This window comes from Colius striatus, chromosome 2 (assembly GCF_028858725.1).
Source record: "Colius striatus isolate bColStr4 chromosome 2, bColStr4.1.hap1, whole genome shotgun sequence".
Lineage (NCBI taxonomy): Eukaryota > Metazoa > Chordata > Aves > Coliiformes > Coliidae > Colius > Colius striatus.
In genome coordinates, this window is record NC_084760.1 from 69,335,378 (window position 1) to 69,351,660 (window position 16,283).

Here is a 16,283-nt window from a genome sequence, read left to right on the forward strand (position 1 = left end):
TCCGAGGAACGAACAACTCCTTCCTTCCTCTTCCTGCTCCCTTGTATGTCTTTCTCCTTGGTCTGTTGTCTGTAATTGCTTCCTGCTGCTACCTTTACCATAATTTTGCAGCTCTCCACAGTGACTTGATGAGCCTTTCATCAGCTCATGAGTCAGAGCTTCTCCTGTTGTTCTCTCTGGGATGGTTGTATTCATATCAGTAATCTTCAGGAAATAACTGTGAAAGGCAGAAATCCAACCACAATACACTGTGAAACCAACATGTAGCTTAATTGTTTGCAGGGTTGAGGGTAGACTACCAGGACCTGTAGAACACCAAGTCCTTGGGCTGAATTAATGCCTCCTGTAAGCTCAGGGACAAGTCATTCATACAGAGTGTTCTGTGACAAAGTCAGTGCAATATTGAGTTGGTCAGGATTAATACAGACAGTATCTTCAGCCTACAGGGAAGGGAAGGGAAGGGAAGGGAAGGGAAGGGAAGGGAAGGGAAGGGAAGGGAAGGGAAGGGAAGGGAAGGGAAGGGAAGGGAAGGGAAGGGAAGGGAAGGGAAGGGAAGGGAAGGGAAGGGAAGGGAAGGGAAGGGAAGGGAAGGGAAGGGAAGGGAAGGGAAGGGAAGGGAAGGTCACCAGGTTGATACTGCTTTGGGTCAACCCCCTTGCTGCTGCTGTGCCTGCAGGCCTGCAAACCCACTGTGAAGGTTTCCCTGAGCAGTTAATGCAGAAGCATGACTCGACTTGCCTAGCTCTGGATCGCATTCCAAATAAACTCAAAAGTCTACATGAGAGAAACACACGTGAGACTCCCTTCCTCCTCACTGAAAAGGGTGTCATAGGTCCCCACTCCCTCAGAAGCCCAAAGAACAGCACCAGACACACACCTGGGCTACATGGAGTCAGAAAGCAGACCGGGAATGGTTTGAAGCAGGAGCATAAGATTGCTACTGATGATATCAGGACAGAAATGCCTTTTGGGAAACACTTTCCAGAGAAAAATGCCCACCTGCCCCTTGCTACAAGACATGGGGTCTGTGCACATGCTGTAAAGTCATAAAGTACAGGGAGTTTGGTTCTATGTCTCTTTGTACTGCAGAAAGGAAGGAGTCCCTCAAGGCCTCCAGATCTGAGCTACTTCTTGGCAAAGGCCAAGGCTGAGAAGCTTCTGTCACAGTCCAGTCCCTGTCCAAGCTGTCTTTGCAGAAATTGCCACCAGATTTTGATGGATGAGTTTAATTAGCTCATCATTATTAAAAGAGTAGAAATTATGTTTTACTCTTTAGCTGGCATGTTCTAGGGCATTTCCCTAATAACCTGCACCTTATCTAGAAGTCCAGAACATTAAAAAAGGAAATAAGAAAAAAAAGGAGCGGAAAGAACAAGCACAAGAACAGTAGATCAAACTGACGTTTCTGAAAATAACAAGCCTCATATTTTTCTCTTCTGGCTATATAACTGTTAGGGGGATCTTTTTATATAAACAAGATCATTCTAAAGAAGGTGTTATATAGTCACAGAAGCACAGAATGGTAGGGGTTGGAAGGGACCTTTAGAGATCATCTAGTCCAACTACCCTGCAGAAGCAGGTCCACCTCCATCAAGTCATACACAGGAACACGTCCAGGTGGGTCTTGAAGACCTCCAAGGAAGGAGACTCCACACCCTCCCTGGGCAGCCTGTGCCAGGGCTCCCTCACCTGAACAGTAAAATAGTTTCTTCTTATGTTTAGATAGAAATTTTTGTGTTCCAGTTTCATCCCATTACCCCTTGTCCTGTTGCTAGATACAATAGAAAAAAGGGACGTTCCAACCTCCTGACACCCACCATTTAGATATTTGTAAATATTAATGAGATCCCCCCTCAGTCTCCTCTTCTCTAGACTGAACACCCCCAGCTCCCGCAGCCTTTCCTCATAAGGAAGATGTTCCAGTCCCCTGATCATCTTGGTGGCCCTGCGCTGGACTCTCCCAAGCACTTCCCTGTTCCTCTTGAGCTGGGGAGCCCAGAACTGGACACAGGACTCCAGATGAGGCCTCACCAGGGCAGAGTAGAGGGCGGGGAGAAGAACCTCCCTTAACCTGCTGGACACACTCTTCTTGATGCATTCAGTGTCAACCAATATTTCTCTGTGCACATTACAGGTACACTAGGATGCAACCAACTCACTTTCTCAGTAGTAAGAGTGAAACTTGTAAGGAGAGCTGCAACTCTGGAAAAGGCTTAAACAAGTGAGGTTGTGGAGCTGTCGAGCTCACATCTCCAGCTCACATCTCCTTAGGGTACTTAAGAACCTGTTATATGCATTTTCTCTGAAATGACCTAGAGACATTTCTTTAATCCTACTGCTGAACTAGATGATCTCTGCAGAATAGAACTCAAAAGAGTTTTCCAGCCCTTCATGGCTTCTCTCCAGCTGTAGATTGAGCCCTCCTAACACCTGAAGATAGCCACCAGTGCATTGACTAGGAGCAACAGCAATCAACCTGCAGAACATCTTTCACACAAATGAAGGGAACTAAAGTAGAAGATGCTTCAACAGAGTTATCCACCATAAAGTGAGAATCTAGTTTGTGACAACAGTAAATTTGGAGCCCCTCACCATATATTTTAGACTTTTTCACCACATACATTACGTCATACTTATTAATGCTGAATGCCACCAGCTATTTTTTTGTCTGGCCACATGACAGCAAGAGATCCTCTCTAAGTTTCAGTCTTCACTCTCCTGAATCAGTAAAAAAAAAGTATGATCTGTAAATGGGGTTTTTTGAGCACTCATTTATGAGTACATGCAAGACTGGTCTCAGCCCAGCTCCTTTGGTAATCCCTTTCCTTTTGAACAGCAAGAATTTATTCCTGTTCTGTTTCCTGCCTCACTAAGCAGTTATTTGTCCTCAAGAAAACCTTCTCTTTTGATCCACAGTAGCTTCATTTCTTTGGTAAGAAGCATCATTAGAAAGTCTTCAGAAATCTAAGTGCAGTGCTTCCTAGCCTCTTAAAAAAATGGCCAAGACAAGTCTATGGAATGTCATCCATCCTTCAGATTCCTTTTATCACAAAAGGACAAAACTACTGAGAGACTGAGGCTTCTCTTTTCTTTCCAAGGGAGGGCTGCCTTGGCTAACTTTGCAGATTATTTACACCACTCCATGTCTTACTGAGACACTCAGAATATTTGTATAAGAGTCTTAAAAGTAAAAGCTGAACTCCAGTGAGGTCCAAGCAGCAGGATGTGTAAGTTTCACAATGTGAACTTCAGCTTGGATTTCCTGCCCTGCTAGCTGTAAGCATACATTATGGACCAGTGAACATAGCTTTGCTGTCTCCCGGCAACAGGTCTCACTGTCCCTCTGGCTTATGAAGCTGCCAAGTCTTTAATGACTGCAGTCTCATAAGCAGGGTAAGTTGTGTAATCCTCTCCTCGTGATTTTTAGCCAACTTTACATTCTAAATGTCTTCCTGACTTGTAAAACAAAATAATCTCTCTTTCACTGTGTGATTCTGGAATCGGTCAAAGGCCTGTCTTGGTTGCTATCTTGGCTGCTAAGAAAATGGATACTGATCTTGAGAACAAATACTCACCATGTTTGAGAACAATACTGCCTTTGTGCATGTGTAAGCAATCCCATCTGGTACAGCACACCCACACTTCACAGACAGTGGTTATAGTGAACATAAGGTAATCAGTGCAGCCGATGGATTATTAAAATACAAGAACACGGAGTTTTTATAAAGAATTTTAGGATATGTTTCAGTCTCAGACAGAACTAGCATCCACTTCTTTGCCATAAAAATTTAAAGGCATCCAAATGAAACTCAAAAGATAAGTTCTTTTCTTCTAGCTTTGAAAAATAGAGTCTGCTTGTGAAACAGGCTGCCTCCTGGCTTCTCATCTAGTTTTCTTGCAAAAAGCTGAACATCAACATTGCTCCAAAGCAATCTTGTCTCATTCTTGGTAGGTTTAGAGAATTGCTATTTGGAAGCCAAGAGAAGAATAAGAATTAGTCAGTCTTCCCACCTTACCATCGCCTGCTTTTCCCCAAATACTCATTTTTCTGTTTTCTTCCTTCCACCCAAACAAAATCAGAACACTGGCACTAAAAACAATTGCCTATAATTAATGTATATTACTTCATCACCCAAAAAGAGTCTTAAACCTACACTTGTTTTTTTGTCTCATCATAATGCCATTCCTCTAAGTAGTTTAGTGATTTTCAGGCTGCATTCTACAGAATACTCCATTGATATTCATGAGAGGTCACAAAGAGAAGCAAACCTTTCCTCAGCAGGCTTCAGATCACTGAAGGGAAGTATGGAGAAGGTAAAAAATCACTGTTCTACTTTTTCTCCTTCCAGCCTGCACACACAGCTTAGTCCTCCCTAGTCAAATCCCCTCCAGCGCTGCCTAATGAACCCGCGCACCTGGCTCCCACCCTGACACATGCAGAGCTCCCACTGAACGCTGTGCCACCTCTGTCTCTCCATCAGTGCCTCAAGCCATGTGCTTAATTCTCCCTGTTCATGTCACACTGGCACTCCCTAGTGCAGGCATGCTCATCACAACACCCAGCCAAGACAGCACTACAAAGAAATCAGGGTAAGAGCCTCAACACACATTTAGCTAAAAAATAACACGATGACGCACATTTTCTTAGGGATTCAGAACACTGATTTGCTAAGGCTGACAAACAAAAGCTACAGTCTTCCTTCTCCTCATATAGTCCTTCTTTATTCATTCAAACCCCTGCATTTTTACTAACTCATCCAAAGACTTTTAAGCATGTTGTTACTAGGAAATTCACAGAAGTAAAACTCAACATGAAGTCCTTATGAAATAATAAAGAAGATGTGTGCTTTGCATATGGTCACACAAAGTACAGTATACATTTCTTTTAGGAACCTAAAATGCCTCTTTCAGATCTTTACTTGTAAATGTTTGGTATTGAGTGCAAGGTTATGTAAAGAGAATGAAGTTTTCTTTATAAACACAGACCATTTAGTATTATCAGTGGCTACTCAACAATTAACTTGTTAATTATTAACTAAGAAATTAATTTACTGTCTACTGCTTCTTATGCAATTCTCTTACAAAGCTTGGAAAATTATTGCTCAAAAATAAGTGGTCTTCTCTGAAGCCTCATTCTTCAAGAGGGTTATTTAGTTTTTAGAAGTTCTTAAAAGCTATTTTAAAGATAAAAATTACCTTTTTTAAAGGAAAAAAAAAGAAAGAGAAAAAACCAAAGGAACTATTTGAAAGAGAACTTAAGTCTCATTGAACCACAAAAATAACCTCAGAAAGCAGTGTAAGGAAGACTTTCAACAATAAAGTTGTATAAACATGTCCCCTCCACAAGAACAGTGTGTTTCTACACTTGCCTTTGCAGAATTGCACCTTCAAAGCTGGTGCTGCCGCCAAGAGTGATCCATGTAAGTCTTTAGCCAGCAAAAGGATGGAAGTAGAATCTGAAATCTGGTCACACGGGATCCCAGGAAATCCACTCACAGAGATGCTTGATGTACAGCCATTTAAGTAATCTCTGTCAAAACATTTTCAAACAGGAGCTGAAAGAGATGATTACTGTTTGCAGTTTGTGGTATATCTTTGCTTAATTTATTCCTTTTTTTTTAAACAATAAAACCAGGCACAACTAATCAATGTGATTCTTTTGCTTTTTAAAAATTCTTTTCCTTTACCAGGCACAGCAAAGAACACTGTAAGACCAAAGGAGTCAGTTATGTCTTTAATAGACATCTGAGAAGCAAGAAAATCTTAACACATAGCTCTCTTGCACTACCTGTTTTTATTATGTTTTGTTTTGAAGACTGCTGGGTGCTCAGTAATGGAAGAGAATGCCCCGGGCTACCTCAGCCAGCAAAATAAATAGTTGGACACAGTACTACATTGCTTAAAGAACTCTGTTTTAGATTCAGTTCCCTCAATATCTATTATGGATAAGGATCATATATCAGAATGTTTCCGTTTAAGAAAAACAAATTAATTGAGCTCCTGGTATAAGCACAAAGCTGAACAGAGCCACAGGACATCAAGGAGTGCTTGAACCGCTAGCCCTAGGGACACCTGTAACATGGTAATTGCTTACCAATTGAATCTGTGGGATATGTTTCCCCTAAATACAGGGTAACTAAAGCTTCAGGTGAGCAGAGACCCCTCCAGACCTTGAGATTCTGTGATTTGGTGACTCTGTGACATTAGCTGGAAGGGAAAGCACACACGATGCTGCAGCCCAATTAGTGAGAACAGGCACAAAAGGGTCTGAGTGCTGAACTGCTGTATGAACTCCACGCGAATCACTTCAGCACATTGCTGGCGAGAGTTTCTGTGGCAGATGGGCGTCTGCATCCTGAACATCCATCTCACCAACCACTACATCGAAATGTCATTCACAAGCCTCGGCCGTGGCACCAGCACACTAATGAAGCTGCAATTTTTTCAGCCTCTCATCTTTCTGAAGCATTTGCTTCTGCCTGTTTGTTATAAATACCCCCTTTATTAATTACTGGGCACATTTGCCAAAAGTAAAAGATAGATGCTTAGGACTGGTTAACTAAAAACAACAACAACAAAAATTTCCACCTCCTTATGGTAGCAGTTTAACCAAATGGAAATACTGCCATTAAAAATGTATTAGACAAATCTGTCTTTTCTATTCAAGCACTTTCTAAAACCAGATTACCACATTTCCGTAATATCCATTACACAGACTTATTTACAACTGTCCCCACTGAGTATTTCTTGGGCTACAGGTCATTAAAGAATCAACTGTTTATCACCAATATCCCAGACGTGCTATTTGGGCTTTGTGATTAATTATGCATAATCACATTATTCCCTCTGTTTTGTGAGTGCAGGAACTAAACAGCATTACACACACCGTAAATTTTGAAACCTAAACCACAACTGGCATTTCCTATTAACCCACGTTTCAATCTTGAGACAATATTAATTTTCTTTTCAGTATTCATGCTTGTAAAAGCTTGCCTTGCAAAAGCCTGAGTGCAAAAAGGTCATAAGTAAGCTGTAATATAAATTGACTTCTTTATTAATTCTTTTCAATAGAAAAATATAATTGAAATTCTACTTTTGTAGTGACTTCCACTCACCTCAAAACCCATGTTCTATTAGAAATGAAATGACTGCATTTCTGTCTCTTACCTATCATAGTATAACAAACAGAAGGTGGTAAAGTGAATAGGCAGGGACGAGTACGTGGACTGTTATATACCATACAGTGTACAGAAGCAGTTGCATTCACCCTGCTCCTAAGAAGCATCCCTTCTGAAGGGTTGGTTAGGTGTTTTGACAAAAAAAATCTCCTCCAGATCTGTCTGGCTTACAGGGGTCTCTGTTGAAGAAGTGCAAATCCTTGATCTTCTTTTAAAATACCTTTCCTTGTGTTGAGACGAGCGAGCCACCTGCAAGGAGAACCAGGAAAGCATGCCTAGCACCACAGGCCAGAAGCATTATCACATGCTGAGGAAGAAAACCAGCTCAAGGTGGGCTGAGAGCTCCCCTGCACCTCAACCCAGCTGCTGAGCAGCCTCACACACAAAGGAGCCTCAGCTATTGGCAAACTATCACCAAAACCTCTGGCCTGGTAGGTGATGGGCCTCAGTAACTCTCAGAGTGAAGGCTCATCTTGTTACCAGATTACTGAAAATGTGTCTTTTATTCTTCTTTGCTTAGATAATATCAGACTCCAAAGATTTAAGACTGCTATAGACCCCTCCTCATTTACAAGCACGATTTGGACTTCGAGTAGAGTGGTGAATGGTGAGAAAATTGCAAGCAAAGGGTTTAAAGTATCCAAAGTGCTAGTGCCACTTATCTGTTGTGCAGACACTCTTGAGTGGGAGGCTGCAAAATCAGCATGAGAAGCAGCTGAGGGAGGGAGCCTTACAGCAGCTGGACAGTTAGGTGTTGCTTATAAATCGTGGGACAGAGCAGATAAACAACTTCAAAAGAATTTTAGCAAAGCCACAGTGTCCAGAGTGAGACATTTGCTTCATTAACAGAGAAATTAATATTAGAGTTAACACGTCTTTGACACCCACCCCTAAGTATGATAATGTAAGAAACAAACAAGTTTTCTTGTGAAGGACTTGGGTCAGACTCTGCAGTGAAGCACTTTTATTAAGTATTCTTGCAATAGTGGGTGTCCTAGCTAGCAGGCACACCTGATGGATACAAAGGTTGGCTTTTATTCCCTATTCTTGTCCACCAGGTTCTTCCCTTGTTTCCCCACTGGCTGAGTACTCCAAGATGTACAACTTACTGTGAGCTATTTTAGATCTCCTGCACCCCTCTTGGATTTATTAGGTCCTTCCTATAATATTTTCAATAGAACATCCTGATCATTGGTACATGATTTATTTTATCAAGGCCCTTTTGTCCTAATCCTTGTCACATCTGCTTTATAGTGTAAATGGATAAAAAATATAGATCTCTATCTTCGGCCACTATCTCACACATACAGCCATACACTGACAGCTCTATCCAGCTCCACACAGCTACATTCTGCAAGAACAGCACTGGCATCTTCCATGGTAATGAGCTATAAAGAAAACATGCGAAACATCACAGAATCACAGAATGGCAGTGATTGGAAAGGACCTCTAAAGATCATCTAGTCCAACCTCCTGTTAAAGCAGGTCTACCAACATGAGGTTGCACCGCATCTATGACTATGTTCCTCAGCTCTCCACCCAAAACAAGTTAAAGGTCACTACCTGTGGGAACGGGCAGGTAGTCTGTTTCCTGAAATCTAGGTAAGGTGTGTTCCTTTGTTTCTGGGTCTGCATGTGTTAGGATGAACGATTCCTCATGCACCTGGTGCTGCAATAATGGAATGTCTGTTTTCTAACAGTAAACACAGTGTTGAAGAGTCCCTTCTGAAGTAGTTTTCGGTAACATTCCCAGCTGCCAAAGGGTCAGAGGATCACAGAATGGTAGAGATTGGAAGGGACCGCTAAAGATCATCCAGTCCACTCCCCTGCTAAAGCAGGTTCCCCTCAATCAGGTTGCACAGGAACATGCCCAGGTGAATTTGGAAAACCTCCAGAGAAGCAGACTTCACATCCTCCCTGGGCAGCCTGTGCCAGGGCTCCCTCACCCTTAAAGAATTTTTAATTTGTGATTAAGTAGAACTTTTTGTGCTCCAGCTTCATCCCATTACCACTTGCCCTGTCCCTGGGCACCACAGAAAAAAATCACTGCCCCATCCTCCTGACTTCCACCCTTCGGGTACTTAAGGGGATCACCGGATCACCCTTTAGTCTTCTCTTCTCCAGCCTGAACAGCCCCAGCTCCTGCAGCCTTTCCTCCCAGTTTGCTCCTGGATGCTACTTGCCATCAGTGAAAGGCTCGGTGCGTGGTTCTGCTGGGGACTCGGCTCACCCGGTGCCCACCTGGACTGCCCACAGACTGCTGGAATGATTTTATCGCCCTTACTATGGGTATTTTCATCTTCCACTAGAGTAAACCACTTAGTCTTCCTTCTTTTTATGATCTGCTTGTCTGAACAACACCAGTCCACTACCAGAAGCCTTTCCAGGGAGGTTTTCATAAGGTGCTCACAACTGAAAACCAGAAACCATATACGCCTTTCCCAAACCCAGCGCTCCCCCTCCCCCGACTGCGGGGCCATCGCGGCCAGAAAGACCCCAGAAGGACTGGGGGATGATGTGAAGACCGCGGCTGCCACCGCCAGCCCCCTCGCCGTACCGCCCCGGGGCAGTCACACGGGCCGGGCCACCGGCCCACCGCCGCAACCGCCTCCGCCGCGCTGCGCCTGCGCGCCAGGAGACGAGCCGTGCCGTCGTACCGCTTCCGGGGCCGTCACCTTCGCCGCTGCGGCCGGCTGAGTGAGTGCGGGGCCGGGCCGGGGCTTCCTCTCCCCTGCCGCTGAGGCGCCACCTGCCCCGGCGGGAGCGGCGGGGCGCGATGAGGGCTCGCGGGCGGGCTCGGGGCGGCGGCGGGGGCGAGGCGCGCTCGGACAACCACTCTTTGTGTGCAGGTCGGCGGTGGAGATGTCGGCGCCGACGATGGAGGAGCGGAAGGCCTGCTGGGGAGCACGGGACGAGTTCTGGCAGTGCTTGGACAGGCACGACGACAACGCTGGCAAGTGCGAGAAGCTGCGGGCGGCCTTCGAGTCCCTGTGCCCGGCGCTATGGGTGAGCAGCCGCCGGCCCGGAGCGCTGCCCCGCGCCTCACCGAGGGCTGATGACCTTTACCTGGTGAATGGTGGCAGCTCCCTCCGCCCGGGACGCAGTCACTGATAACCCTGCAGCCTTCTCAAGCGTAACGCGGCTTGCACGCTTTTGGCCTGGCAGGGAAAGTAAAAGCCTTGAGCAGGCCACTGACCGACCCAGGAACTATCGACAGTGGGGTAAAATGTGAAGGGGAAAAACATTAGTCTCAGACTTGCAGATAAATATGCAACTACACAAAGCATACAGGCTTAATTTAAGAAAAAAAAAATCTGAAAGATACTCAGAAGCTTTTAGAAGTGCACAGAAATTACTGTTACTAAAGAAAAAAACGTTAGTAAGGAAGATGGTGTGCAGGGCTTGCAGTTGCATGGAATCTTAAGACTGGCATGGGATGCCTTCTTGTGCAGAAAAATACTCTTCATGCAGTGTAATTTCACAGTAAAGCATCTGCTTACATGCAATTTATCTTGTGCTTTTTATTTTCTCCAGTTCAAGCTGCAATTCTTAACTCTTCTAATAGGCTTTGCTCTTTGGTAACAGTAATGTCTGAACAGTTCCAGTGGGAGCTAGTAGATGGAAGTCAGTTTGAAAAACCAAGTACATTCCCCGTGGCTGTATGGAGTGAATATCCTCCTTAAGTTCAGTGATCAAAGACTGTTTATTCCTTCATCTGTTTGTGATGCATAAAGTTCCCATCCTCCCCTGGTTTCTTCTGCTGAACATCTTTTCTCTTTTTAAACAGGTTAAGCATTTTGACAGAAGAAGAGACTTTCTAAAATACAAAAAAAAGCTTGAAACAGAAGGGTATCAGCCTACAGAAGCTGCTGGGAAGTCTTAGGACACTGCTTGCAAAAGAAACCTAGTGAGAAAAACTATGAAAGGAAGAAGCATGGGAAAGCAACAAAAGCTGCTTGAGCTCAAGAATTCCCTGAAACACAGGCTGCAGCTCTTCTTGTTGCAAGGCCTCATGTGTATGCTGAAAATAGACGGTCGTGGACAGCTTCTTCATGAGTCTGTCAAAGAAATATGGTGCAGGGCTGTTCACAAGTCTAAGGTTTTGGATGTATCACAGGAATAAATGATTATCTGTACAATACACTGCTAAATATTCTAAAGAGAACAATAAAAATGGTTTTTTAGTAAATGAATTGGCTCTTAACAAAAACCACCACTTGTTTTTGACATTCACCACCCCTTTCAGTAGATTTTGAAGTCAGACATCAGTTTATAAAACGGCCACCAGAAGACCTAATGCATCCTCTGTGTATGTTATGTACATGTTTTGAGCACGTTCATTTTTTTTGCAGGCAACGGGAACAATGAGAGTCAGTTTTCAATCTGTGTCTTTGCTAGAAGTATGGCAGTTACCCCACTTCTCATGTTATGGCCTTCTGTATAATCAATTGGTTTTGATTGCCTTACTGATGCAATTCAACTTAAAAATACAGACTGTTCATAGTGGGACTAGTAAACTTGGCTCTGGAAGGCATTTAAACAAGGGGCAGCATTTAACAGAGTAACATAAGTGAAATCAACCTTTGTTATATAATCTAGCTGATGCAGGTGCTTGGAGGCATTATGTACTTTGGCTACATTAAGTTTTGATTGTGGTTATAAGGAAGGCACCGCTTCTATTTCAAGCGTGATCATCACAATTCAAGTAATCCTATGGTTTGAGTTTGGAATTGTTCATGGCTCTACGCTGATGTCAGAGTACAAAAATGACACACAGCACATGAAATATAAATAGTATTTATTTTCACTGCAACAGTTTTAAGGAGGTAAAAGTATTAAGGCATTTAAAAGTCAATCTGAACACTGCAGAGAACAAAACATGCAAAACTTAGCAATTCTCCTTCACCCTGAGTTTCATCTCATCCATTCAGAATTTCATGTTGTAGCACCATAGGAAATCACCCACCAGCTCTACCTAAGGCACAAAACTCTTGGCAGTTACTTTTGTTGGTTGTGCTTGATCACTTGTTGCCTGGTGTACTCCCAGATCAGCAGGGCTCCACTTACATGAACATTGAGTGATCGAATAATACCCTGCTGAGGAATTTCCACACAGACATCCAGGTGGTGAATCAGATTTGCTGGGATTCCTTCATGCTCATTTCTAGTAAAGAAGAAACAGTTAACCATTATCAGAGGAAAGGCAGGTGTTCTGAAAGCAGAAGATGTGAAAGTCACAACAGCATCCAGACACAATTGGACAAACGGTGCATCCGCCCTCAACAAGAACTGAAGCGAACAAGAAATTCTATTTTTAAAAAGTAGTAACACATTACAGATAGAACATGGGAGACCTGACTAAGCTTTGATGTAGGAGACCTGGTAGGGCACTTAATCTTCAGTTGACTGGTCAGCAAAAGCTGAACACTCAGCATAAGGACTCCCTCTATGCCTTTGTTTTGAAATTACTCATATTTAGCAAAATAAACAGCTACAGGTGAAATGACCCAGGTATGAACCTGCTGACACAGCAGGGAATCTCAGCTGCCCACTTTACATTCCATGAGGTTGTGGTATGAGGAATGTCATAGAAGCCCTGAACTGGAAACATTTCACCTCTTCAGAATGAGCACCCCAGAAGATATCAAAGGCTATCAGTAATTAAAACTATGTTGTTAAGTAGAAAAGAACAAAGTTACTATGGGAACTTAATTCCAAAGACAAGCTATGTATAAAAAGGTTTTAAAAACACAGGTACTTCTGCTCACTTTGTCCTAAAGGGATAGGCAGGTCCTTCCTCCTTGTCGAGCCCAGTGGCTCTGCAATTCCAGTAGCTTTGACTCGTCAGCAATTTCCTCTAGATTCCTGAAGCAGCCTCTTTCTTTTCATCACATCTGAGGCTGGCCACTAATGATTGCTTCTCTCTAAAGTCATCTCAGCCTCTGCTTGTACCACAAAAACATCCTGTGCTTCATCCTTCAAGAACCTCCCAGCTATGCATGCTCCTAACTCCCCTCTAATATTCCTCATCAAGTCAAGTAGGGTTAAAGAAACAGCCCTCATTCTTGCTGAGCTCACTGGAGCCTACACATACAGGGCCTCATTACTGAAAGTAACAGATGATATCTATCACCTGGAAAACTAGAATCCATGCTGATGTGACCTGCACACAAAAAGCAGTTACAGTGTATGGATAGGTTAAGTATGAGGAGAAGGATGGTTCAGAAATAGATACCACTGCCTCCCACTCCTTAGCACATGAAGCCACGCTCTACTGTTTCCACAATCACTTCCCATTCTAAATCCAACTTTACTGATGTCATCAGTTGGGTTTCATATGACCAATCTCTGACTAGTAGAACAGATGGACTGCAAGAGGTAGCTTTTTATAAAGTGAGTATTCTTACCCCAGCAGTAAAAGTGACTTCTCTGGGAAGCAATATTCTGTAAGATCAAAACTTTTAGCTGTTTGTTCCACACCAATAATAGTGTAGCCTTCAGTTTTTTTCTGCTGTAAATAGTCAACAAGCTGAGATGGTTTCACCTGTCCATCAAAAGTAGACATAAATATACAAATATTGAAACATGACCATTTGTAAACTTCTGAAGTTACTGTAAAAATCAGTTTATTTGGATAGTTTTTAGAATTAATGACTTATCCCCAAAGACTCTGTCTATATACATAGAGTAATATTTTAAAAGCTCTTCAGCATTAGCACAAAAGATTAAGTAATGCCACAAACACAGCTCCATGAATACAATTAACAAAGGCTTTTCTGTGCTTCTGACAGCTACAAGCCTTACATCTGAATGTAAAAGAATCACTCTTGCACAACGACAGGGTACATAGTTGTTATTTAACCTAGAATTCCTTCCCAGAACAATACAAACAGCCAGTATTGAAGCCGAGTTGCCTTAGGTGCCTGCAGTACAGTTTGCGCCAGTTTGCAGTGAAGAATGCCTTAGTTGCTTTCATCCTACACTCCAAGCTATTTGTATTAAAAGCCAATTTCTTCAAGCAACAGCTCTATCATCAGTACATTGCTGTATAGAGATTAGGCATGAAAACACGTGACCATTTTAATTCTGTTTTAGGCAAAACACACTACAGCTATCATGTTAAGGGAAAAAAAATCTCAACAAGCTGAAAACAAACATTAGGGGAGGAAACAAAAATTTTCACTTAATTTCTCAGATGACAAAGCTGATCTTGAAAAACTGATTAATAGAAAATCACACAAACATTTTATACAAAGTACTAAAGACAGAGGTTGAAACCCTCACTTCTATAAGCTAGACAACATGTTCTATAAACTTGACATAAGATAGTTTCAGGCAAAGTCAAAGATTATTCCCATGAAGTTGCTAAAAGAAAAAAGATGCACAGTACGCTTTTTAGCTATTAAAATGTTTCCATTCACCTCAACAAGGGGGAGCCACTGCTCTGCAGAAACACTAAGATGCTGAAACTGCTTGTCGTGTATATAATGAAGACTGCCGACCACTAGTGCAGATGCCCCAAATATTTCACTTGTGCGACATAAACCTTCAAACAGAAGAGTTAAAGTTATTTCTGTATAGAAAACAAACATCAAGATAGAATATTTAGGAAGAGCAAAAGAACAAAGAATCCAAAAGATAAATGCTTATTTTAGTCCTCCATTTTTAACCAGTTTCAGGGGCTTCTGACGTCTGTTCCAAGCCACACCTTCTGCCAAACAATTTACCAGAAAAAAAAAAGCTTTGTAACTCACGAGAAAGATAAAAATTAGAAAAGCACTAAGTCCAACAACATGCTGCTACAATGCTAATTACACAGAGTAATGGGCCAGTGGACAAGTCTTGGCAGGGATAGATGGACATTCACACACATGTGCTTAAGCTCTAAATCCAGTTCGTGTTAAATGAAAGGTTTGAGAGAATGACACATCACAGCATCACAGTGCAGATAGCACCAGCTTGTGGGCTTATTTTTCATTAAAAGTCTCACTGCAGTTATTTCACCTGCTGACAACAGCAAGTACAATGCAATAAAGTATTTGCAGGATTTATTATATCACAGCTTGGAAGACATTGTGAAGGAGTATTTAATCAGGAACAGGCACATTTCCTGTCCAAACAGTCATGAGAAACTAGTAGGGTCTACAAGACTTAGTTTAATTGCTATAGGAAAAAAAATAAAAGCAAATTATTTCTTTTAACTGCATATACAATTAAAAAACTCAACTGCAACAAAGAATACAGAAACAGTAATAAACTGAACAGGATTTACAGTAGAGCTCTATTTAGTTAATCATGCTATATGTAATAACTCGCCCCTCCCCGCCCCCCCCCCCCCCCCGAAAATGTAACTATAGAAGAAGCCTTCTAAAGCAGGCAGTATTTCTTTTGGTGATCTTTTTTTTCCCCCAGGACAATGGCCTACTTCTCTGAGCAGTACTTGAATACTTTCCTAATTATCAACATAAGATGAAATTAGTTCCTATTATCCAAGTGCTCTCTAATGTCTAAAATAAAAGTTTTAAAACATGCACTCAACCTTACCTCCTAAATTGGTAGGTTTATCAATAAGTGAAGCCACCACAATCAGTCTGCTGTTTGATTTACCGAGTTTAGCAGCACGATCCTGAAATACCATTTCTAGGTCCAAACTAGGAGTACTGTTTTTCCAGGGTATAATCTTTTTCTGAACATCAGTCCATTCCATCCGGCTATCTGCATCAGGTGAATTTGAACCTATACAAAACAAGTAGGAGTCAAAATCTTCATCAACGACCGGGATGACGGGACAGAGTGTATCCTCAGCAAGTTGGCTCATGACACCAAACTAGGAGGACTGGCTGATTCCCCAGAAGGCTGAGCTACCACTCAGCGGGATCTTGACCAGCTTGAGAGTTGGGCAGAGAGGAACCTTATGAGGTTCAACAAGGACAAGTGCAGAGTCCTGCATCTGGGAAGGAACAACCCCATGCACCAGTACAGGCTGGGGATTGACCTGCTGAAGAGCAGCTCTGCAGAGAGAGACCTGGGAGTCCGGATTGATAATAAACTAAGCATGAGCCAGCAATGTGCCCTTGTGGCCAAGGCCAATGGCATCCTGGGATG

At 42.7% G+C, this 16,283-nt stretch overlaps 2 protein-coding genes across 4 annotated transcripts in view; one reads left to right on the top strand and one right to left on the bottom strand.

Moving 5' to 3' along the window:
• Window positions 1-9,818: 9,818 nt before the first annotated feature.
• On the top strand, window positions 9,819-11,367 carry LOC104555050 (cytochrome c oxidase assembly factor 6 homolog). The gene is made up of 3 exons (XM_061990266.1): window positions 9,819-9,875; window positions 10,028-10,184; window positions 10,966-11,367. Exons 2-3 carry the CDS (start codon window positions 10,041-10,043, stop codon window positions 11,059-11,061), a joined length of 240 nt encoding a protein of 79 aa, XP_061846250.1. The 5' UTR covers window positions 9,819-9,875; window positions 10,028-10,040; the 3' UTR covers window positions 11,062-11,367.
• Window positions 11,368-11,959: 592 nt separating this feature from the next.
• TARBP1 (TAR (HIV-1) RNA binding protein 1) overlaps window positions 11,960-16,283 on the bottom strand; it is a 38,918-nt gene continuing 34,594 nt past the window's right edge. For 2 of the 3 annotated variants that reach the window (XM_061991006.1, XM_061991005.1), the window contains exons 27-30: window positions 15,723-15,914; window positions 14,600-14,724; window positions 13,586-13,722; window positions 11,960-12,342 (exon numbers count right to left, since the gene is read on the bottom strand). In XM_061991006.1, coding sequence (XP_061846990.1) covers window positions 12,177-12,342; window positions 13,586-13,722; window positions 14,600-14,724; window positions 15,723-15,914 — 620 coding nt within the window. In that variant the 3' untranslated portion in view covers window positions 11,960-12,176. Of the gene's footprint in view, window positions 12,343-13,585; window positions 13,723-14,599; window positions 14,752-15,722; window positions 15,915-16,283 lie in introns of all 3 variants that reach the window. The other variant, XM_061991003.1, reaches the window with a different exon arrangement.